At 43.5% G+C, this 24,034-nt stretch overlaps 1 protein-coding gene across 2 annotated transcripts in view; it reads right to left on the bottom strand.

Moving 5' to 3' along the window:
* Nucleotides 1-8,835, bottom strand: part of LOC132216804 (carcinoembryonic antigen-related cell adhesion molecule 21-like) — a 131,114-nt gene extending 122,279 nt beyond the window's left edge. The window contains exons 1-3 of one of the 2 annotated variants that reach the window (XM_059666373.1): nt 8,642-8,835; nt 7,385-7,738; nt 2,170-2,575 (exon numbers count right to left, since the gene is read on the bottom strand). In XM_059666373.1, coding sequence (XP_059522356.1) covers nt 2,298-2,575; nt 7,385-7,738; nt 8,642-8,705 — 696 coding nt within the window. In that variant the 5' untranslated portion in view covers nt 8,706-8,835 and the 3' untranslated portion in view covers nt 2,170-2,297. Of the gene's footprint in view, nt 1-2,169; nt 2,576-7,384; nt 7,739-8,641 lie in introns of those variants that run through there. The other variant, XR_009448799.1, reaches the window with a different exon arrangement.
* Nucleotides 8,836-24,034: the final 15,199 nt, after the last annotated feature.

Raw genomic sequence — 24,034 nt, 5'->3', positions numbered from 1 at the left:
TATCCACTGAGCCAAACCGGTTTCGGCACAATTTCTTATCTTAACTTTGAGAAGACCCATTCCTTCATGACCGCCCCCCTCCTTTCCCACCTCTGCTTACCTACAATCCACCCCTGGCTGGGTCTCGGAGGATTTTAGCCAAATACCCTACAGGCCACAAGGAGTAGGAAAGGAAACAGAATCAGAGGAGAGATTTGTTTCCATTTCCCAGGTTCTGGTTGTTGACTCTCTAAGGACAGGCACGTGGAATTTGTAAAAACAACAAAGAAATCAAAGAATGAGGACACAAATGTCTGGCCTGAGCACCAGGTCACAGAGGGCAGGAAACAGGTTGGGCTGGTGCAGGCCTGCGGGTGGAGGACGTGACCAGGGAACTGCATGTTTATTGGAGTTGTTGAGTTTCACGACAGAATATCTTTTAAAACCTCTGTGATCTTATTCTTTGAACACACAGTGAAAACACATGTGGAATGAGAACACCGTTCACACTGTCACGTCCTCTCAAATAATGGTCTCTCTGAGGTACCAGAAGGATATCTGGGCAGTCAGGTCATCTCCTGCTGTGGACGCCCAGTCAAGAGGAAGGCAGGAAAACTGGAAATATGTATTTTAAAGAAATTGGAATATTTGAAGATATGGGAAGGGTGGACACTGAGTAAGATGACAAATTCAGCTAATTAGGTGATGGCAAAGTAAAACATGCATTGGGCAAATTGAAAGAAGCAAGACAGACTCTATTCAAGACCAGCGAGACTGAGTTCAATACCCCGAAACAAAATGCTGGAAAAAAATTAAGAACAGAAGCAGGAATCATGGGCATCTGTGTTTGCTAACTGGCTTTACACACACAAAAAAGAAAACTTCTTATGAAATCCTGACAGGAGGTTACCTCTAGGTTATAAAGGTCCTCACACAAGTTAGATTCCTACCCTTTTTCAGAGACTGTGACACAGGGACACTAGGAGGATTACATTTTAAGGGGATTGGGGCAGGCCCTTGAGACAGATATTCTCTGGGTCATAACACTGGCAAGAAGTTTTTAAGGAGACTTATGTATATTTCAAAAGGGCGCAGAAAAAAATCTGCAATTGCAAGTTGCAATTTGCATTATAAAGGAAATGCTCTAAAAAAATAGAGATTAGAGACCTGTAGCCAGGAAGAGCCTGTCTGAGGGAATACTAAGGCCTTGGGGTCATAAAAAAAACTGCTTTCTGCAGAGTTGAAGGAAACACAACTAAATTTCATTCAGTCAAGACCTGGTTTGCATCTCCACCAGCTACTGCAATTTATAAAGAGGTGTAATTCCCAGCCATTTATAAACAGATGCAAAATAGCTGACAGACCCTGAACATAGTCAGGATCTGATCTCCCAGAAGGCTGTGCTTTCCATGAAGACTTTACATTGCTCTCTACAGTCACCTTCCCTTTGAAGGAAGAAGAGTATTCTCCATCCTCCAACATGGCTGATGTCACTGGATTGGCCTGATTAAGTGACCTGAGTGCAGAGGAATTACATTCACCTCATAGTTTGCTCTGATGCAGGTGTTTCTATGCAACCTAAGATGGGAGTTCTAACAGCCTCAAGAGGCTTCTCTAGCCTGCAGTCTCTCTAGCTTTGGGGGATGCCCTCTTCTCCAAGAGATTCCAAAGGACCCCCTCAGGTCAAATTTAGCTCCATAAAGGGTGAGGTCATTTCTAATTCTGTGGGCATCTCACTGAACTGGGACATTTGAGCCAAAGCCTTGGTTGTATTAGCAACATTTCCAATTACGGCCTATTAACAAGGAGAATAGAGTCGCATTTAGCATATGCAAATAAGTCTATTGCCATGAAAACAAAAATACCCAAGAAGACTTAAGAAATTTTTTGGGGAGAAGTCAAACAGGGAGAAAAAAAAGGTCAGTATTGCTACCAACATGGGTGTCTTTCTGTGTATTTCTGTTGCCCACAACAGTGTCCAGGCACCCTCAACTGGCCCCCCTGAAAGAGGGACAGAGCTCAAATTCCTGTGACCTCATCACATACTCCCACCAGTCATCACACAACCACTGACCATCCTTTGAGGGACTCAGTATCACCTCTGCTGTGGAGATGGTGCAACTAAAACAAATCAGAGGTATGATCCGGTGTGGAATGTGGCCTTAAGTAAAAAATAATGACAATGTCAGCTCTGATTTTTGTGTGTTTATTGACTCAATGTAAGTCTTCTAAGGACTCTCCACCCTCACAACAAATCTATTTAAAGGGCACAAAAAATTATTCAGAGTTTAGTAACATATAGGAGCGGAGGAGGGTCACTAATATTTTACATCCAGCTCAACCGGCACACTTTCAGTGGAACTGATGGGGTTGGACACTTCACACTGATAATTCCCAGCATCCTCCCTCCTGACGGGGTCTATGGTGAGGGTTCTGTTGTTCCAGGACAGCTTCATCCGCTCCGTCAGCCGCAGTTTCATGCCATTGAAGAACCACTGGGTGGAGACTGCATTTGTGTAGCAGGTGAGGACCACGGAATCCTTATGCTCCATGACTGTTGTGTTGCTGGCTAGGAGGGTGGGCACTCTCACAGGCTCTGCAGAGACACAGAGGGTATGACTTATTGAGAGTGGGCTTGGGGCCACAAAAATAAATCAGACATCTCAGGCTCTCCCGTCCAGTGTAAGGTCACCAGAGGATTGTCCTGGCCTCTGGAGAAGGACCACTGTCTTTGTTCAGGTTTCAATGTGTTAGAAGGAAGGCTGCACCTCCTCTCTGACCCCAGATCACACCAGGGTGACCCCTGACCTGTTCCCACAGACATCTCTGTAGTATCAGCACATGAAACCCTTTCCAGCCCATGAGTACAATAACCTCATCATCAAGATAAAACTTTCATGAGCTTTTATTGATTTTTCCCCGTAAAACTTTATTTGACTTTAAATATGATCAGGTCCCACTTTTCATGTAAACTTACATGTATGTTAGAGAATGTGGGCTTACCATATGTCCATCTCTGGGGCCAAGGGAACTTTACAGAAAGTTAAAAAAAGCATTTACCCCTTGTTAAATAATTCATTAGGCAATAAAGATGGTCCACCCCAGTCTTTATGACCCTGGAGCAGAAGAAGTTCCATCTAAAGTTCCGCTCCTCAGTCAGCACAGGACTTTATTTTCTGGTCAGCAGATTGAATAGCACCATGAACAAAATTGCTAGAGAAGTGGTTATTATCTTTAAAAAAGTTGAAATATAAGGAAACTACTTGATATGGTCAAGGCCATACATGAAAGCCCACAGCTTACACAATACTCCATGAAGATACTCAGAAAATGTTACGAAGATCATGAACAAGACAAGATGCTGCTTTCCCCAATTTTCAACATAGTACTGGAAGTCCTGGCCAGAAAAACTAGGCAGGAAGATAAAATAAGAAATACCCAAATTGAAAAAAAAAGAAGAAAATAATCTTTTAAGAAAGACAACATAATCTTACATGTAGAAAACCCTAAAGATTACCACACACACACACACACACACACACACACACACACACACACACACTTTGTTAGGAAGAATAAATAAGGCAAAGTTACAGGAGACAAAATCAACAGCATCATTTCTCCTTAAGAAAACAGTTCCATTTACAATAGCATCAGAAAGAATAGCATACGTAGGAATAAACTTAATTCATAAAAAGGAAAATGTATACACTGAACATTACCAAGTGTTCCTGAAAGAAAGTAAAGAAGAAACAAACACATGAAAAGACATCCATGTCCATGGATTGGAAGACCCCGACTTATCTACATGTTTAACACAGTCCTTATAAAAACCCCACTGATTTTTTTTTGCAGAAATAGAAAAATACATCCTAGAATACAAGTGGAATTTCAGTGGACCCCCAAATGGTCGCAACAATCTTACAGAAGAAGAATGAAATTGGAAGTTTCGTACTTTCTAATTTGAAAGCTTACTATAGAGCGAAAGTAACCAGAATAGTGTGACAGGGGCACAAGAACTTCTATTCACCAAAAGACACAATCAAATGGTTTGGGTGGAGAGAGGACAGTCTTTTCAACAAATGGTGTTGAACAGCCATATCCACATGCAAAACAAATGCAGTGGACTGTTGCTTATACCAGACACAAAAATTCAGTCAAAATGGATGGAATCCTAAATGTGAGACCTAAAATTATAAAACTCTTAAGGGGAAGCATTATGACATTGGATTTGGCAATTATTTCTTAAACATGACACTAAGAACACAGGCAAAAAAATTAGATAAATTGGATTTTGTCAAAATGAAAAAAAATTGTTTAACAAGGGACAAAATAGAGTGAAAAGTGACCTATGGAATGAGATAAAATATTTTGAAAATCATGTATAGGATGAGGGGTTAATATCTAGAATATACAAAGAACTCATACAATAAAACAACAACAACAGAACCAAATAACCTGATTTTAAAAATAGGCAAAGCATTTGAATAGGCCAGTGATGGTGAACCTTTTGAGCTTGGTGTGTCAGCATTTTGAAAAACCCTTACTTAACTCTGGTGCCGTGTCACATATAGAAGTTTTTTGATATTTGCAACCATAGTAAAACAAAGATTTATATGTTTGATATTTATTTTATATATTTAAATGCCATTTAACAAAGAAAAATCAACCAAAAAAATTAGTTCGCTTGTCACCTCTGACACGCGTGTCATAGGTTCGCCATCACTGGAATAGGCATTTCTCCAGAGAAGATACACAAATGGCCAACAAACACAGGAAAAGATGTTCAACAACACTATCACACAAAAATGCAAATCAAAACTCTCAAGGTTGGAGTTGTTGCTTGTGATGTTGGGTGTGGGTACCCGACTGTGCAGGTGACAGAGAGAACTGCCCTGTGTGGTACCTTTGAGTCCTCCAAAGGCTTCTTCAATCAGAGTTGGATCTCTCACCTCTCAGCCAACTTGAGTCCTTAAAAGAATACGGCAGATCTGTGTTGTGTATCACAAGACAAATGCATGAGGATCTGAGTGCTCAGGGAATGTAAGGCCTCCAGCTCTGTGAACGGGAGAAAGTACAGACTTTCTCAGGTGTCAGTGAAGTGTCAGGGTTTGATCATGGAAAGACATAAGACTGGGAGATAGAGCCCTGACCGGTTCGGCTCAGTGGATAGAGCGTCGGCCTGCAGACTCAAGGGTCCCAGGTTCGATTCCGGTCAAGGGCATGTACCTTGATTGCAGGCACATCCCCAATGGGGAGTGTGCAGGAGTCAGCTGATCGATGTTTCTCTCTCATCGATGTTTCTAACTCTCTAACCCTCTCCCTTCCTCTCTGTAAAAAATCAATAAAATATATTAAAAAAGTACTGGGAGACAAAGACCACCCCCGATTTCTTCCGGATTTTCACAGACCAGCTGACTGCCTGGATGACAGGGGACCATTCCTTCCAGCTGCACAGACCTCCATTGTCCAGCCGAAGTGTGTTTCTATGAAACACTATTTTCAGAACATCCTACAGCCTGGGCTTTGAGGAGAAATAACACATGGGGACCAGGAGCAACCCCATGATCAGTTGACTCCTCAGGCCCCTGGGCCAAGAGGTGGAGCAGGCCTTCCCAGGTCAGTGTGAGCCAATAAATCATAGAGCAGAGTCTGAGGAATGAGCTAGAAAAGAGTGAGCACAGGCCAAAGCTTGGTCATTAAAGTCATTCTCCTTCTGCTGAGGGCAGATACAGAAAGGGTGAGGGACAGCAATAGGGTAGCATGGACTTGCTGAAATTCTGACCCTTGTGAACCATTTGTGTTTGGTGTTTATGAGATATAAATTTGGAAATAATTTAAAATCTCCCACGTGTGAAATTTATTATTAATACTCCAATTGTTGGAAGGACTATTTCTCTAAAGGGCAGCAAAGGATCTGAGACATGGGGCAGGGACAGGGGGTTTGTCCTTCGTGGCCAGAATTTTAAGGACTCTGCATCCAGGTTCCAGTTTCTGAAGAGATTTTGGATCATTTATTTATTCATTCATTCAATCACCATTTATTTTTCTTAATTCATCAAAAGCAACTGAGTGTTACATAATGGTCCCTGAACTGGTTGCAAGTGTAGAGTGAGGAGTGAGCAGGCAAAGTCCTTTCCTTTATATCCAGTGGGAGTGACACTAACACATCAGGAAACAAATAAGTGGTTTCAAGTCCAGGGCAGGGAAGCGTGGATCAGCCACCTGAGGGGAGGGCCTGGACATTCCAAGATTGACTCTGATTTTTACTGCAGATAATTTGGTTTTGGAGTTAAAACAATTTACTTCTCCATTTCCTTTCCTTCCCCAGACCAGAATCTCTCCCTCTGAGCTGAGGATGCCTAAGAAGGAAGGATCTGAACCAATGGTTGGTCTAGGGAACCACAGACACCTAATAGGCCCCTGGGGTGGAGGAGAGGATGGGGCTCTGGCTGCAGACAGACCTCAGGTGACTCTGATCAGCTGATCATGGTCTGTGGGACTCTGTTTTAGTGACTGTATCTCCCTGTGCCTCGGTTTCCTCTCAATGAAGGCGGGTAGATATTTGGCTGCCAGGTTGTCAGTGTATTAATCATGAAATATTCACAGTATCTGACTAAAGATGATCAAATAAGAGGTATCTCTTCTTGATCAACTCTAAGAGAGAATCCCCTTGGCTGGTCCCTGCTAAGTGAGGGTCTGCCAGGAGCATCTATCCACCTCTGTTCCTCCCTGGGGATACTTACCTTTCACTTCACTCTCCTAAGTCCCCCAGAATAGTCATCTAATGACCTGGGGACCTTATCTAGCTGTGTTCTTCACACATAGCCTCAGGTGAAGGACCAGACTCCATTTCTGCCCAGATGTAGCTTTTTGGGACTGAGCCCTGGCTGATGACCAGCTCAGAAGCCTTGTGACTCAGACACTTAGGAAACCATTGAACTCAGTCAGCCTTTCCCAGGAGCTCAAACCCAACCTGTCACACACTCCCCAGGGTCCCTGGGGTCAGGAGCTCTAGGAGAAGGGCTTGGGAAGGGGCTTCCTTAGCTGACTTACTCTATGAGGATTCCATGCCAGGCTCTGACCTAGCCCTTCAGGGTCTTTCCCAGGGTCATGGTCATGGGGAGGGGCCCAGAGGCCTGGACTGAGACTGGTCTCCCTCTGCTGAGTCACTCCTATCAGACTGGCCCTTCTCTCTGTGGAGAATATCTGCAGGGCTGGGATCCGGGATAGGAACTCTGACCTTAGGAAGTTTGTCTCCACTGTGTGTGTCCTGCACTAAATGCCCAAACCCAACCCTGAATGTGAGGCAGAGGAGGATGGAACAGGGTCCAGGGCTATTAGTTCTGTGTGTGAAGTGAAATTCACCCACCCAACACCCAGAGGTCAGAGAGTAATCACTCACGGTATACACGGAGCCGTCCAAATCCTATTTCTTTTTTTGAATCTCGAAGGTGGGCTACTATGGTGTAGTATCCTGTGTCCTTCCATGTGACCCTCTTTAACAGCATGGATCCATCACTGTTTACTTTCTCTCGACCGCTGTATGCAGGCCCTAATGCGTGTACTCTTAAGTCCACTATAATAGATGCAATATTCCGATGGGATCTCGCCCCTTCCCCCCTGTACCACAGAAAGCCCACAGCATCCGGAGGCTTGTTGCGGATACGCAGAAGCACATCCTTCCCTTCGGCAGCATTGGTCGGCACAATAGCGAGCTGGGCAGTGGTGGGCGGGCTCCAGAAGGTTAAGAGTGAGACTAGAAGAGAAAAGAGAAATGGGTCAATATTTGGATCTATGTATTGGAATGGGAAGATGCGGCCCTTTATACTGAGCGAGTCTCTTCAAATCTTCATCTCTTCGCCTTTGTCTGTGTGTGAGTGTGTGTGGCCCCCATGGCCAAGGTCAGCAGCACGGCCACCAATACGTCAGCACCTCGGAACCTGTTATTTTTGTTAGTTTTTTTTGAATACTCTTCCCCAGGTGTCTGCCTGGCTCACCTTCTCACTACCCTAAGACTCCTGATGACACTCAGAATGTCCTTGGGAGACACCTGTGGTGACCACCTCCTCTAAAAACCCGATGTCTCCATTTTCTGACCTGTCTCTGTTCTCTTCACCTCATGGAACTTGTGGGTCCCTGACCTGACATCTAGATCTTTCCTTGTCTGTCTCCTCTCTGTAGAAGGTAAGCTCCATCAGGAAAGAGGCTTGTCTGATCTGTTGTACCCCAGGGCCTGCAGCAGGCTGAAATGCCTGTGGGTAAATGAATGAATCCCAGGGTCCTGCACCCTCCTGGGGTGCATGTGCCCATTTCTGAGGTTGGTGGTAAAGACAACGCGTAGTGTCCCTGGTGAAGTTTTTCTGGTATCTCCTCACATAAATTGTTATTATTATAATCAGTCTACAAAATTCAATACTCAGTGAGGAATAGCTTAAGAAATGAACAGCAATCAAGGTTTCCCTGCCCTTCACCACTTTCAAATCCTGAGATGTTATGGTTGTGGAACTCCCTCCCCAATCCTGCTCTGCTCCCCTGCCCTTTCCCTTCAGGTCCACATATCAGCCTCCCTTTTCTCCCAGAGGCTGTCCTCCTCAGGAGATCTTAACCAGTCTCTGTCCCCCATCCTCCCATCCACCCCCAGGAATTGTCCCCTCCTTACTGGCCAGCAGGAGCCCCTGCCAGGGGACAAGCCCTCTGTGAGCAGAGGCTGAAGGGGACTCCATGGTAACTGCTGCCTTCTCTGTCCCTCCCTCTGTGGGAAGAACTTGGGCTCCAGTAAGGCTCACAGACACTGCTCTCCAGACGGGTAGGATCTGCTGTCCCTCCTCCCCATGTGCTCAGCCTCCTCCTGGGGCCAGATCACTTCTCTCCTCACGTGGGCCAGGGTGGGGTCTGTGCTTAGGAAGCTCACTCGCCCTCCCCTCTTTCCTGCCACCCCTGTCTCCTCCTTGCAGTTTACCTTTACTCTATATTTCAGTTCTCTGGGAATTGCTGAGGCCTCTGAACACACACACACATGCACACACACAGGCACACGGCATCCAGAAAAGCACTAGCCTGGGGCGTCCAATTCCTGGTCACTCTCCCTGGCTCCCTGGTGCCTGCACAGTAGCCTCCCCCATAGCCCTCTCTCTTTCACATTTGACTTTTCTCCTCAGAGAAGGAGTTCTGCGGCCGCCTCAGGAAAATTGTCACAGGGGTGTCACCGCTGCTGTGCATCGGATCTCCTGTGAAACTTTGTAAAGGTTGCAATGCCCAGTTAACATATTTAAAAATCTGCTTCAGCCCTGACCAGGTGATTCAGTTTGTTGGAGCATGGTTCCATGCACCAAAAAGGTTGTGGGTTCGATTCCTTGTCACAACACATACTTAGGTTGCAAGTTTGATCCTGGTTGGGACAACAGATTCTCTCTCTCTCTCTCTCTCTCTCTCTCTCTCTCTCTCTCTCTCTCTCTCCCTCTCTCTCTCTCTCTCTCTCTCCCCCCATGATGAGGAGACACCCCTCCCCTTCTCCTGTGCACAAGGAGGGTCTCCAGATCCTGTTAAAATGCAGATTCTGACTCGGCAGGTGTGCAGTGGACCAGAGACTCTGCATCTGACGAGCTCTCGGGGAGGTGGATCTTACTGGCCTGTGGAGCCCACTTGCAACAGCAAGGCTGATGGAGGCACGTGTCCCCTGAGAGGATGACCCTCTCAGGCCAGCATTGGCCTCTGCTGTGTCTTGGTCTTGGGTCTGTCAGCACCACACAGAGAGCCCCACAGGCCCCAAACTGGGGATTATTTCTGTTTGTGACACAGAAACCCAGCTGGGCACCGGGTCTGCCCCGTGTTCTCAAATGCGCTGGGAAGGTTGGATTTCCTCCCAGCAGGAAGGCCACAGAGGTGACTGTGGGGGTGAGAAGGGGTCAAGCTGGGTGACGACTGCAGAGGGGACCCTCCCTCTACCTCAGGTTGTCACCAGTCTGGCCTTTGCTTCCAGGGACAGAGACCCAGAACTGGATGTCTCAGAAGGACCTGCAGTTCCTGAGTGTGAAGGGGAAGGTGTCCTGTGTGTCTTGGGAGAAGAAGACGGTGGTAGGAGTTCATGTGCTGTGGGCTCCCAGGTACGTGGGGAATGGTTTCAAGGAGACCCTCCCTCTCTATTTCTGTTGGTTGAGCCTGTCCATGTGCTCCCTGACTGTTGGGGCAGCCTCTGACCTCTGCCTGGGAGACTTGCTTGTGGTCCCCTCTCCTTGCCCATTGGTGGTGCCAGGCATGGGGTGGGGACCAGCACAAAGCCGTTGAGAGAGCTGGTGCTCCTCTGTCAAAATAAGAAACATCCAAACCTGTGGAGAACTTTTATGAATTCATTTGAGCCACAGTGAAATCATAGGCCTGTTAACAGGACCTCAAATCCTGCAGAGAATGGCCATTTTGCAGCTTATTTTATACATTACTAGTATAATCAAAGGAGAAGATGAAAATAGTTGCATGAAATCCATTAGGAGGTTAGAGAAAGTATATTGAGGAAATCCCTAAAGTTAACAAAAGGCAAAAGGGAGAACATATTGTTTTTTACTTTGGTGGGCCCAGGATCATTAACAGTTACAGCATGTAGAGAGGTTATGCAAGGAACCAGGTAACATAAGGAGTCTGTGGTATCCTATGCTGATCCCAGAGGTGGTGTCTTCAAATTGTCTTGCAAAGAAAAAATTACTCTGAAATGTCAAAGGTATGTTATCCAAGATGCATAGAACAGGGAACACGGCTCATTTAAGGTAAAGTCTGACCTTTGCTAAGGAAGCTGTAGGCCTGGGACATGACGACCTGCCATCACCTGCCCAGTTAGGAATTTGTGATCAGACCACACTGTGCAGTTACTTTGGGTCACTGAGCTTGTCAGTCCTGCCGTGTGCCCCCATGGGCTTGTCAGGCTTATTTTACAGTCCCCCTTTTATTCACAGGCCCTAGAAGTAGCAGGTGGGATGGAGCAGGCACGAGGGCGGGGTCCAAAAGGGCCTGTGGGAGCAGGGGATGGAAATCAGGCTCCTTCTCCAGCTCCTTAGGCCAAGCCAGGTTCATGTGTGAATTCCCTGTGTTGTCTCTGTGTTTAAATGTCCCCCCTGGAGAGCAGGAGAAGACCTGCAGCCAATGTCAGGTGCTGCACCAGGGATGCTGACCAGAGGGTAGGAGATGACCCTGACACCTGAACAGAGGTGGGCTTTGGCCTTCAACCTGAAAAACCAGTCAGTCGGAGCCCAGTCACTGTGGGTCCCAGGCCTCCTGACTCCATCCCAGAGCAGAGTGAGCCCAGTGAGAAGACAGGCATTGTCCAGAGTATTATGAGTCCAGTGTCCTGAGAACTTCCCCCTCTGGTGGATGTGCTGTTTCAGGAGGAGCTCTCTGTCCCAAAATTTTCAAAGGAAGGGCCTGGTGGTTCTCTTCTGAGGCTTTTAGTAGAGTGTCTCGAACTTGGAGGGCTGATCCCCCAAATGCCCTGTGTGTCTCCATCGTAGCTTTGGGGTGTTGCATCCAAGTCATCTGTGATTCTGTCCATCATTTGCTATAGGACTCTCTGCATGGCTTGGAGCTGGAGTAGCTCAGATGGAGACTTAATCAGAGAAGCCTGTAGGTTCTTGTTAGGGCAGTGATGGCGAACCTTTTGAGCTCGGCGTGTCAGCATTTTGAAAAACCCTAACTTAACTCTGGTGCCGTGTCACATATAGAAATTTTTTGATATTTGCAACCATAGTAAAACAAAGACTTATATTTTTGATATTTATTTTATATATTTAAATGCCATTTAACAAAGAAAAATCAGCCAAAAAAATGAGTTCACGTGTCACCTATGACACGCATGTCACAGGTTCGCCATCACTGTGTTAGGGGAGGGGAGCCCCATGAAACCCTCAGCCCCTCTGACATAGAAGCAACTCCAGATCCTGGGATCTCCTGTCCCATCCTGTACAGGAAGTCTCCCAGGACACCATGGGCTGATGAGATGCCTTTAGGGATGGTAGGCAGGTGTACCACAGTCCAGGGACCTTGGGGATGGGGAGTTATCCCCTAATTCCTTTGAGTTCAGTGTGGGCACCCTCCTCCCCTAGTAGTAACTCTACCTGGGGTGGAGGATCCAGGTGTCTGCCAGGTCAGGGATCTGCTAACAGTGAGAGGTCAGACCTCCCTTTATTCCCTTAAAATCACAATGCTCCCTATCTCCATCTTGTGAATGATCCCTAATCTACCCAAGGGCCTGTCCTCCCTCCTGGCTGTAAGTGGGATAAAGACCCAATCCTGGCCCTAGCTGGGTTGGCTCAGTGAGTAGAGTGTTGGCCTGCAGACTGTGGGGTCCTGGATTTGATTCCTGGTCAGGGCACATGCCTGGGCTGCGGGCTCGATCCCCAGTGTGGGGCATGCAGGAGGCAGCCGATCAATGGTTCTCTCTCATCATTGACATTTCCATCTCTCTCTCCCTTTTCCCTTCCTCTCTGAAATCAATTAAAATATATATTTTTTAAAAAGACCCAACCCTGGGACATCCCCAAGCACTTGCTGGCCTCCTCTTAGGCTGACAGCAATGTCTTCGTGTTGATAAGGAACATGCTCGCATTGCAAGCGTCACACAGGTGACAGGCTTCCATTGGTGGTTTCCCTCATCATTTAATGAGTGTTTACTGAGCATCTGTAATGTGTCAGGCCCTGGGATGGGCCTTGGGACCTGAGAGAACAGGACATGGTTGGGACCTGTGCTCATGGAGTTTGCCTTGTAACAAAGACAGGCTCCCAGAGAAATCACAGCACTGAGGACTTAATGAAAATCCTGAGAAGGGCAGTGAAGAAAAAGATCTGGTGTGTCCAGAGCATGTACCTGAGTCTCAGCTGGACTGTGAATCTCAGAGAGCACTTCTGAAGTGTGAATGGCCATTCGCCCCTTAAAGGACAGAGGGTGGTGAGGAAGAGCTGCCTGCAGAGGACTGGCCTTTGGTGGGCAGAGGTCAGGCTGCATGGAGGAACTCACAGAGTCTAGAGTGCGCAGCCTGGAGAGCGAGAAGTGCTGTGGACTTGGTGATGCTGGTGAGGTAGGACCTGGTGGGCTTGGAAACTGCTCCAGTGGGGTCAGCAGCCCCCTGGAGAGGCTGCAGGACACGGAGTAGCTTTGCTGCCCTCTGGTGGACAAGCAGAAAAATGAGCCAAAAAGGTCATGCTACGTTTTGGTATTTTTTTGAGTTTTGTATTTTCTACTCAACTTATATCTTAAGCAATATATCATGTGTATATATAATTTTAAACATATTTACTGAGTTAAAGTTGACATATAATACACTTAAAATATTAAAGGTATATAATTTAATAAGTTTTGCCAGATGCGGGCACCAGAGAAGTTGTTACAATGAAGATAATGAACATGTTCTTCACTCTTAAAGCCTCCTCAGGCCCTCTTAAAATTTCATCGTTCTTCTCCCCCACCTTCTCCCCTAGTGTTAAGGAAACTCTCATCTGTTTTCTGTCATTATAGATGAGTTTACATTTTCTAGACTTTTCTAAATTTGAATCATACAATATGTAATATTGGGCTATGGTTGGCTTCTTGACTCAACAAGATTATCCTGAAATAGTTATTTCTGTTTTATCCCTTAGTTCTATTTCATTATAGGGTTGCTCCAAACATGCTTATCCATTCACCCATTCATGGTCATTCGTGTTATTTCCCATTTTGGGTTATGACAGTAAACTTGCTACGAGCATTTGTACAGAAAGGTCTTTAGCACAAAGAATTAGGTGCTTGTAAAACCATTGAAGGGCTAGAGAAATGGAAGTTAGGGAGTTGCCACTGGAAGTCTGGTTTCAAGGTCCCACTGCCACAGCCCCACCCAAAGGTAAAAAAACAACAACACACACAACACCTGCAGAGCCTATCCATCTGTCAACACATTAGCAGAAATAATCTCCCATCCAGCTTCCAAACTACACACAAGTGCATCATAGAGGCTAAATTTAATTCACACCTGGATTCCCAGTCATTAGAAGTGGGAAAGGTGGTATTTAACCTTTCAACCCCTCTGGTATAGGAGGAAATATAGAAAGGGGTGGAGCATAGATGTCAAGTGCCAATAGACAATACATGGCATATCTGAGTCCACTGGCAGGCTGTGTGACTCTAGGCAAGTGATCCCACCTTAAAAAGAGTTGGTTTCTTCATGTGATATCATAGAAAGATATTTGGTGTTCTTTTTTTGTTCTTAAAACTGAGCAACTAAAACTCTGGAAATTTTCTCAGTGACAAGGGAGATAAGAGTGTCTTTTGTCCCGATGAGGCAACTTCTGACAGGCCTCTGGATAATTGCAGGGTGAGGGCAGGTTGCCATGAAGACCAAATCTTGATTAGAAGCTTGGAATTTTCAGCTGTCAACGTAAGAAACGTTTACACCCGTAGAGAAATTTATAAGTTTATAAGTTTATTTGATCCAAACTGATGACAATTGCCAGGAAACAAATGTCCATGGATTGAGAAAATGCTACAAGAATGGCAGTTTTGCACCTTATTTTATATATTACAACCAAAGGGGGAGGCGTAAGGGGTTACATGAAATCCATTGGTGTTAGGTTAGGGAGGCCAGAAAAAAGCAAAGCAGGGAAATCTGTGAGATTGGATGAAAAGTAAACAAATAGACACAGACTTCTATTACATTGGTTGGTACAGGATAGTTAGCAGCTAACAATTGGTTATGCTTATATGCATGCATACAAGTCCTTTAGTTGATCTCTTACCTCCTGCCCCCCAACCCTCCCCGGCCTTCCCGCTGCAGTTTGACAATCTGTTTGAGGCAGCTCTGCCTCTGTATCTATTATTGTTCAAAAGTTTATAATGGTCTCTATTGTCCATGAATGAGTGAGATCATGTGGTATTTTTCCTTTATTGACTGGCTTATTTCACTTAGCATAATGCTCTCCAGTTCCATCCATGCCGTTGCAAATGGTAAGAGTTCCTTCCTTTTTACAGCAGCATAGTATTCCATCGTGTAGATGTACCACAGTTTCCTAATCCATTCATCTACTGATGGGCACTTAGGCTGTTTCCAGATCTTAGCTATGGTGAATTGTGCTGCTATGAACATAGGGGTGCATATATCCTTTCTGATTGGTGTTTCTGGTTTCTTGGGATATATTCCTAGAAGTGGGATCGCAGGGTCAAATGGGAGTTCCATTTTCAGTTTTTTAAGGAAACTCCATACTGTCTTCCATAGTGGCTGCACCAGTCTGCATTCCCACCAGCAGTGCACAAGTGTTCCTTTTTCTCCACATCCTCTCCAGCACTTGTCGTTTGTTGATTTGTTGATGATAGCCAGTCTGACAGGTGTGAGATGGTACCTCATTGCTGTTTTGATTTGCATCTCTCGGATGATTAGTGACTTTGAGCATGTTTTCATATGTCTCTTGGCTTTCTGGATGTCCTCTTTTGAAAGGTGTCTATTTAGGTCCTTTGCCCATTTTTTGATTGGATTGTTTATCTTCCTTTTGTTAAGTTGTATGAGTTCCCTATAAATTTTGGATATTAGGCCCTTATCAGATATGTCATTGGCAAATATGTTTTCCCACACAGTGGGTTTTCTCGTTGTTTTGTTGATGGTTTCTTTTGCTGTGCAGAAGCTTTTTATTTTGATGTAGTCCCATTTGTTCATTTTTTCTTTAGTTTCAAGTGCCCTAGGAGCTGTATCAGTGAAGAAATTGCTTCGGCATATGTCTGAGATTTTGTTGCCTTTGGATTCTTCTAGAATTTTTATGGTTTCCCGTCATACATTTAAGTCCTTTATCCATTTTGAGTTTATTTTTGTGTATGGTGTAAGTTGGTGGTCTAGTTTCATTTTCTTGCATATATCTGTCCAATTTTCCCAGCACCATTTATTGAAGAGACTATCTTGGCTCCATTGTATGTTCTTGCCTCCTTTGTCAAATATTAATTGAGCATATTGGTTCGGGCCGATTTCTGGGGTCTCTATTCTATTCCATTGATCTATATGCCTATTCTTGTGCCAGTACCAGGCAGTTTTGAGAACAGTGGCTTTGTAATACAACTTGATATCTGGTATTGAGATCCCACCTACTTTGTTCTTTTTCAGGATTGCTGCAGCTATTCGGGGTCTTTTTTTATTCCAGATGAATTTTTGGAGAGTTCGTTCTAGATCTCTGAAGTATGCCGTTGGTATTTTAATGGGAAGTGCGTTGAATTTATAGATTGCTTTGGGTAGTATGGACATTTTAATGATGTTGATTCTACCAATCCATGAACACGGTATGTTCTTCCATCTGTTTATGTCTTCCTCTATATCTTTTTTTCAACGTCCTGTAGTTTTCTGAGTAGAGGTCTTTTACCTCTTTAGTTAAGTTTATTCCTAGGTAGCTTAATTTTTTTGGTGCAATGGTAAACGGGATTTTTTTTATAATCTCTCTTTCTGAAAGTTCACTATTGGTGTATAGAAATGCCTCAGATTTCTTGGGGTTAATTTTGTATCCTGCTACATCACCAAATTCATGTATTAAGTCTAGTAGCTTTTTGATGGAGTCTCTAGGGTTTTGTATGTATAATATCATGTCGTCTGCAAATAAGGACAGTTTTACTTCCTCTTTTCCAATTTGGATGCCTTTTATTTCTTCTTCTTGCCGAATTGCAATGGCTAACACTTCCAGTACTATGTTGAACAGGAGTGGTGAGAGGGGGCATCCCTGTCTTGTTCCTGTTCTTAGGGGAAATGGTGTTAGTTTTTGTCCATTGAGTATGATGTTGGCTGTGGGCCTGTCATATATGGCTTTTATTATGTTGAGGTATGATCCTTCTACTCCCACCTTGCTGAGAGTTTTTAACAAAAATGGGTGTTGAATTTTGTCAAATGCTTTTTCTGCATCAATTGATATGACCATGTGGTTTTTTTCTTTCAATTTGTTTATGTGATGTATCACGTTTATTGATTTGCGGATATTGTAGCATCCTTGCATCCCTGGGATAAATCCTACTTTGTCATGGTGTATGATCTTTCTGATGTACTGCTGGATCCGATTTGCTAAGATTTTGTTGAGGATTTTGGCATCTATGTTCATGAGGGATATTGGCCTGTAATTCTCTTTCATTGTGTTGTCTTTACCTGGTTTTGGTATTAGGGTGATGCTGGCTTCATAGAATGAGCTTGGAAGTGTTCCTTCCTCTTGAATATTTTGTAGTAGTATGAGGAGGATAGGTTTTAGTTCTTCCTTGAATGTTTGGTAAAACTGCCCTGTGAAGCCGTCTGGTCCTGGGCTTTTGTTTGATGGAAGCTTTCTGATGACTGCTTCAATTTCTTCCATAGTTATTGGCCTGTTGAGATTTTTAGATTCTTCCTGATTGAGTTTTGGAATGTTGTATTTTTCTAGGAATTTGTCCATTTCCTCCATGTTGTCTAGTTTGTTGGAGTAGAGCTGTCCATAGTATTTTTTAACAATCATTTGTATTTCTGTGGGGTCTGTTGTTATTTTGCCTCTATCGTTTCTGATTTTATTTATTTGGGTCCTCTCTCTCTGCTTCTTGGTGAGTCTGGCTAGAGGTTTGTCAATCTTGTTTATCCTTTCAAAGAACCAGCTCTTGGTTTCATTGATTTTCTGTATTGTTTTTTTGGTCTCTATGTCATTTATTTCTGCTCTAATCTTTATTATCTCCTTCCTTCTGCTCCCTCTGGGGTTTTCTTGTTGCTCTCTTTCTAATTCTTTGAGTTGTAGAGTTAGATGATTTACTACCATTTTTTCTTGTTTTTTGAGATAGGCCTGTAGAGCTATAAACTTCCCTCTCAGGACTGCTTTCATTGTGTCCCATAGGTTTTGGATTGTTGTGTTTTCATTGTCATTAGTTTCCAGGACGTATTTAATTTCTTCTTTGATCTCATTGGTAACCCAATCAATATTTAATAACATGCTATTCAGCTTCCAGGTGTTTGAGTATTTTGGGTTGTTTTTATTGTGGTTTATTTCTAGTATTATGCCATCGTGGTCTGCGAAGATGCTTTTTATGATTTCAATCTTCTTGAATTTGGGGATACTTTGCTTGTGACCCAATATGTGGTCTATTTTTGAAGATGTACCATGAGCACCTGAGAAGAACGTATATTCCCTGGCTTTGGGGTGAAGTGTTCTGAAGATGTCTATTAAGTCCATCTGATCTAGTGAGTCATTTAGGGTTGCTGTATCTTTGCTGATTGTTTGTCTATAGGACTTATCCAGTGCTGTCAATGGTGTATTAAAGTCCCCTACTATGATTGTATTGTTGTCGATCTCTCCTTTGATATCTTCCAGGAGTTTTTTTATGAATTTGGGTGCTCCTACATTGGGTGCATATATGTTTACCAGGGTTATATCTTCTTGTCGTATTGATCCCTTTAGTATTATGAAGTGGCCTTCCTTATCTCTTGTTAAGGCCTTCACTTTGAGGTCTATTTTGTCCGATATAAGTATTGCTACCCCAGCTTTCTTTTCCTTTCCATTTGCCTGAAAGATATTTTTCCATCCTTTCACTTTCAGTCTGTGTGAGTCCCTTCTAATGAGGTGGGTTTCTTGTAGACAGTAGATGTATGGGTCATGTTTTTTTATCCATTCAGCCACTCTATGTCTTTTGGTTGGAGCGTTTAGTCCGTTTACGTTTAAAGTTATTATTGAAAGGTTCTTGTTTGTTGCCATTTCTTTTTGTGTGTGTGTGTGGCTGTTTTCTTTCTGAGCTTTTTCTTTCTTCTTTTTATACCAGTCCCTTTAGCATTCCTTGCATTGCTGGCTTGGTGGTGACAAACTCCCTTAGCCTTTTTTTGTCTGTGAAGCTTCTTATTTCCCCTTCAAGTTTGAATGATAGCCTTGCTGGATAGAGTATTCTTGGATTCAGTCCTTTGCTTTGCATCACTTTGTAAATTTCAGTCCATTCTTTTCTGGCCTGATGTGTTTCTGTTGAGAAATCATTTGACAGTCTAATGGGAGATCCCTTGTATGTAACTTTCCGTCTCTCTCTTGCAGCCTGTAAGATTCTCTCTTTGTCCTGAATATTTGCCATGGTGATTATGATGTGTCTTGGTGTGGGTCTTTTCGGGTTCACCTTGTTTGGGACTCTCTGGGCTTGTGTGACTTTTTTCTTCCCCACCTCAGGAAAGTTTTCTGATATTATTTCTTCAAGTAGGTTTTCTAATCCTTGTTCATCCTTCTGTTGTTCTGGTACTCCTATTATTCGTATGTTGTTTCGTTTCATGTTGTCCCAAAGCTCCCTTAGGCTCTCCTCCTGTCTTTTAATTTTTTTCTCCAATTGCAGTACATTTTGGGTGTGTTTTGCTTCCTTGTCTTCTAATTCACTAATTCAGTCCTCCGCTTCTCCTAGTCTACTGTTGATACTTTCAATGGAGTTTTTCATTGCAGCTATATCACTCTTCATTTCTTCTTGGGTCTTACTTAAGTTGTTGATTTTTTCATCTGTTTCTTCTAGCTTCTTCCATATGTTATCGATTTTTTCATCTGTTTCTTCTAGCTTCTTCCATATGTTATCGATTTTTTCATCTGTTTCTTCTAGCTTCTTCCATATGTTATCGATTTTTTCATCTGTTTCTTCTTGCTTCTTGAAGAGGTTGTCGATTCTTTCCTCCATCCGGTTTATGCACTCTAGGACCCTTATTCTGAATTCTTTATCTGTCATGTTGCATGCCTCTGTATTACTTAGCTGCTTTTCTGGAGAGTCCTCCTTCTCTTTCCTTTGGGGGTTTCTTTGTCTACCCATGTTTGATCTCACTGACATATCTAGATGTTGAGTCGTTCAGTGGTTGCTCCCTGGGTGGCAGTGACTCCTTGGTCTGTGGTTGCTCTTCGGGCGTTTGCGGTAGCTGCTGTTCTTCAGTTGGCAGCAGCTCCTCTGGTGGGTGCTGTTCACAGCTGTGGTGGCTCTTCTGGCTGGTGGGGCGAGGTTTCACGTACAGCTGCTGTTCCTCAGCAGAGGATGTGGTGCTCAGGAGGTTGCTGTTGCTTGGATCTGCTTTCCAGGGTAGTTCTGCTCTTCCCGGCTGCAAACCCTCTCACCAGCTGAGCAATTTTGCCAATTCGGTGTGGGTGTTACTAGTTTCAGCTGCTCATTCCATTTGCTCCGGGACACGACCTGGGACGTGTCTGCCTATATCGCCGCCATCTTGGTTCCCCTCCAGCAGCTAACAATTAACACAATAACAATGGGGAGTTTTGTGGTTACTGCTCTGGTGCAGTAATGGGTCTGGACAAAGGGACATTACCCTGATATTCCAAAGATATGTCATGGTAGATGCAAAAAAAAAAAAAATAGACAGGCTCAGTTAAGGTAAAGACTGACCTTTCTCAGGGAAGATACTGGCCTAGGACATGACTATCCAACATGACTTGTTTTTATTTTTTTTTAATTTTTATTTTTTTTATTGCTTAAAGTATTACAAAGGGTATTACATATGTATCCATTTTATCCCCCCGCCCTAGACAGTCCCCTAGCCTCCCCTATCCCCCAGTGTCTTATGTCCATTGGTTATGCTTATATGCATGCATACAAGTCCTTTAGTTGATCTCTTACCCCCCTACCTCCTGCCCCCCAACCCTCCCCGGCCTTCCCGCTGCAGTTTGACAATCTGTTTGAGGCAGCTCTGCCTCTGTATCTATTATTGTTCAAAAGTTTATAATGGTCTCTATTGTCCATGAATGAGTGAGATCATGTGGTATTTTTCCTTTATTGACTGGCTTATTTCACTTAGCATAATGCTCTCCAGTTCCATCCATGCCGTTGCAAATGGTAAGAGTTCCTTCCTTTTTACAGCAGCATAGTATTCCATCGTGTAGATGTACCACAGTTTCCTAATCCATTCATCTACTGATGGGCACTTAGGCTGTTTCCAGATCTTAGCTATGGTGAATTGTGCTGCTATGAACATAGGGGTGCATATATCCTTTCTGATTGGTGTTTCTGGTTTCTTGGGATATATTCCTAGAAGTGGGATCACAGGGTCAAATGGGAGTTCCATTTTCAGTTTTTTAAGGAAACTCCATACTGTCTTCCATAGTGGCTGCACCAGTCTGCATTCCCACCAGCAGTGCACAAGTGTTCCTTTTTCTCCACATCCTCTCCAGCACTTGTCGTTTGTTGATTTGTTGATGATAGCCAGTCTGACAGGTGTGAGATGGTACCTCATTGCTGTTTTGATTTGCATCTCTCGGATGATTAGTGACTTTGAGCATGTTTTCATATGTCTCTTGGCTTTCTGGATGTCCTCTTTTGAAAGGTGTCTATTTAGGAACATGACTTGTTTTTATAGAAAGTTTTAATTTCAGACCATCCTATGTGCTTACTTTAGGTCTCTGAGTTTGTAAGGCTACCACACAGGCCTCTTCTAATCTTACCAGTTAGTATGTGGCCCCCTTTTAGTCATAAATCAATCTAAAGGCTTCATTGATGATCAAACTTTTGGTTAAATAATGAGGTTCCATGGTGCTAGGAAGGCTTATTCCAAGGAAATCTTAGTGTCAGCGTTGGTCTTGTTTACTCATGAACCATTGGCGATGGGGCAACACCGTGACCTTGAATGGCAGTCAAGGCTAAATTTTCTCAAAAGTGAAAATCAGCCAAAACCGGTTTGGCTCAGTGGATGGAGCGTCAGCCTGCGGACTGAAGGGTCCCAGGTTCGATTCCGGTCAAGGGCATGTGCCTGGGTTGCAGGCACATCCCCAGTGGGAGATGTGCAGGAGGCAGCTGATTGATGCTTCTCTCTCATCGATGTTTCTAACTCTCTATCTCTCTCCCTTCCTCTCTGTAAAAAATCAGTGAAATATATTAAAAAAAAGTGAAAATCAGATAAATGAGAGGCAGTCAGGTCTTATGGGCCTCCATTAGAAAAACAACAACACTCTGGATCATTTCTAACCTACAAGCTTTCATGATCCAAGTTTTGAGGACACACTATACACCTCTTCAGTTTTCACCATCTGATCATGATACTGGTTCCCATTTACTATGGCTCATCTACTTCCCATTAGAAGCACTTAGTGCCTTTAATTATTAATCTGATTCCTGCTAGTTGTGCAATTGGAAGCTGTAACTTTAAGGTTTATGCAGAAACAAGGCTATAAGAACACAATGCTGTATGTTACAATTACCGTCTAAACGTTCCATAATCCAAGAGGACAGTAAGAGTTTCATAAATAAAATTTCTGTGCCTCAGCAGCAGTTACAGAGGGCCATGTTTTTATAGCCACCTCAGCTTCCATTTGAATTAATATAATTAGTAGTATTTGTTAAAGTTGGGTGTAGATTCATTCCCATAATTAGGTTCTAGCATTTATACATAAAATTCCTTTCTTAATATTCTTTTTTTCCATTAACTCTCAACAACTTCCCTTGTTATCTTGGTTTGTCTCTTTTTACTCATTCAGAAATAACCAAATTATTAGAACAAACTACTTACTTTTAACCTCTCTTAAAAACACACACATTCTTTTCCTTTCCTTTTTCCCCCTCCAATAACATTAATTCTCAATTTCAAAATGTTACCAGAAACGGGGCCAGGTCTGGAGTGGGTTTGCCTAAGGACAGCTGGTAATGTGTGAGCTCTTGACTCCATGCAGGAAGTATTTCACAACATGAGACCAGGTAATTTTAAGACCCAGGTATTAAAGCTGGGACAGTGAAAGAGGGTGTAGGATAGAAGAAGCAATAGGAAAGAGACTAGGCGGAGCTGCTTTGTCCCTCTAGAAATGTCATGGGAAAGAAGTGAGCCCAGGTGGGACTGCTGTCAGCTCACTGGAGAGTCTGAAAAAAAGGGGCATTGGAGACAAGTTCAGGAGGTTAACCCAGGATGAGCTGCTGCTGCTGCCCACTGCTCCTGGTTACGTGTCTCATGGGGACCACTTAGAGTTTAGGAGAAGAAAAAATCACTTGAAAAGGAGATGTAAGTGGGCATGCCCCAAGAAATGCATTGGTTGACTTTGTCTTGAGGGCTTTTATCTCCTTTCCAAAGGTGGAGATTTTATGGGATGTCTCAGGGAATATTCATCAGCTTTCTCAGGTGGGCCCTTTCAGGGTCATGGTCTCCACTGACTAGTCAGGGCAAGGTATAAACCACATGACCAGCAATATGCCAGGGGAGAAAAGGCCACCCGGAAGGCAAAGCATGGCACCAGTTTTGCCCATTGCTAGGCACCAGGGGTTTTCTGCCCTGGTGACCTTCTGTATCTGGCTGTAAATTGCTCAGCTAGTGTGTTCATCTATCTGTCTCAGTTTTCCTGTTCCACTTGTCAAGGAATTTTCCTAGCTTCTTAATAACCATAAAAAGAGTATTATTAATATTACAAATATTATCAAATAACCTTTGAAAATTATTAACAGTTGGGCAATATACACAAGATTTGAGAAAAGCCAGAAGAAAAGTATAATTATTATTATGACTAATATTAGCAGACAGGTAAATACTATAAAACTAATAAAGTTCAATATCAGTTTATAAGTATACAGGCCTTGTTATGTCTTGGCATAGCAGTCTATCTCTGATGTCAGCGGCTTCTCATCCTCTTTCATTGCTGAAGGCAAGTGTCAGAGACAGGGCAGATGTCCATTCCCAGTTAAGCACTTGATAAGGTCTCTTTCAACAATGTTGGAGAGAGTCTTTAATTGATGTCTTTCCAATGGACAATATAAGTCATTATTTTTGAAGTCTTTGTCCTTTGGGAACACACATGTGAAATGAATGTCACTAATTTATCAGTCCCTATAACCTGGTTAATAAGTGCTTGATTTTTATACAGAATGTCTCCTTTTAGAAAGGTTGATTCATATGTCCCTTCATCTAGATTCATAGGGAGACCAGTGACTATATAATGAGCAGGAAACCTATGTGCTTACAAAAAGAAGTAGATTTCAACTTGAGGAGAACTATAAGAAGAGTTTTTGGCCAAGGGAGATTAAAAACTTCTGAAAAGTTACCTAGGTAAGTTTTTTGTTTGTTTGTTTTATTGCTTAAAATATTACAAAGAGTGGTACATATGTCTCCCTTTTTTCCCCCCTTGACCTTCCCCTGGTCTC

Source organism: Myotis daubentonii, chromosome 15 (genome assembly GCF_963259705.1).
Source record: "Myotis daubentonii chromosome 15, mMyoDau2.1, whole genome shotgun sequence".
In the NCBI taxonomy this organism is placed as follows: domain Eukaryota; kingdom Metazoa; phylum Chordata; class Mammalia; order Chiroptera; family Vespertilionidae; genus Myotis; species Myotis daubentonii.
The sequence above is the reverse complement of the archived record's forward strand: the minus strand, read 5'-3'. Positions and strand labels throughout refer to the sequence as shown.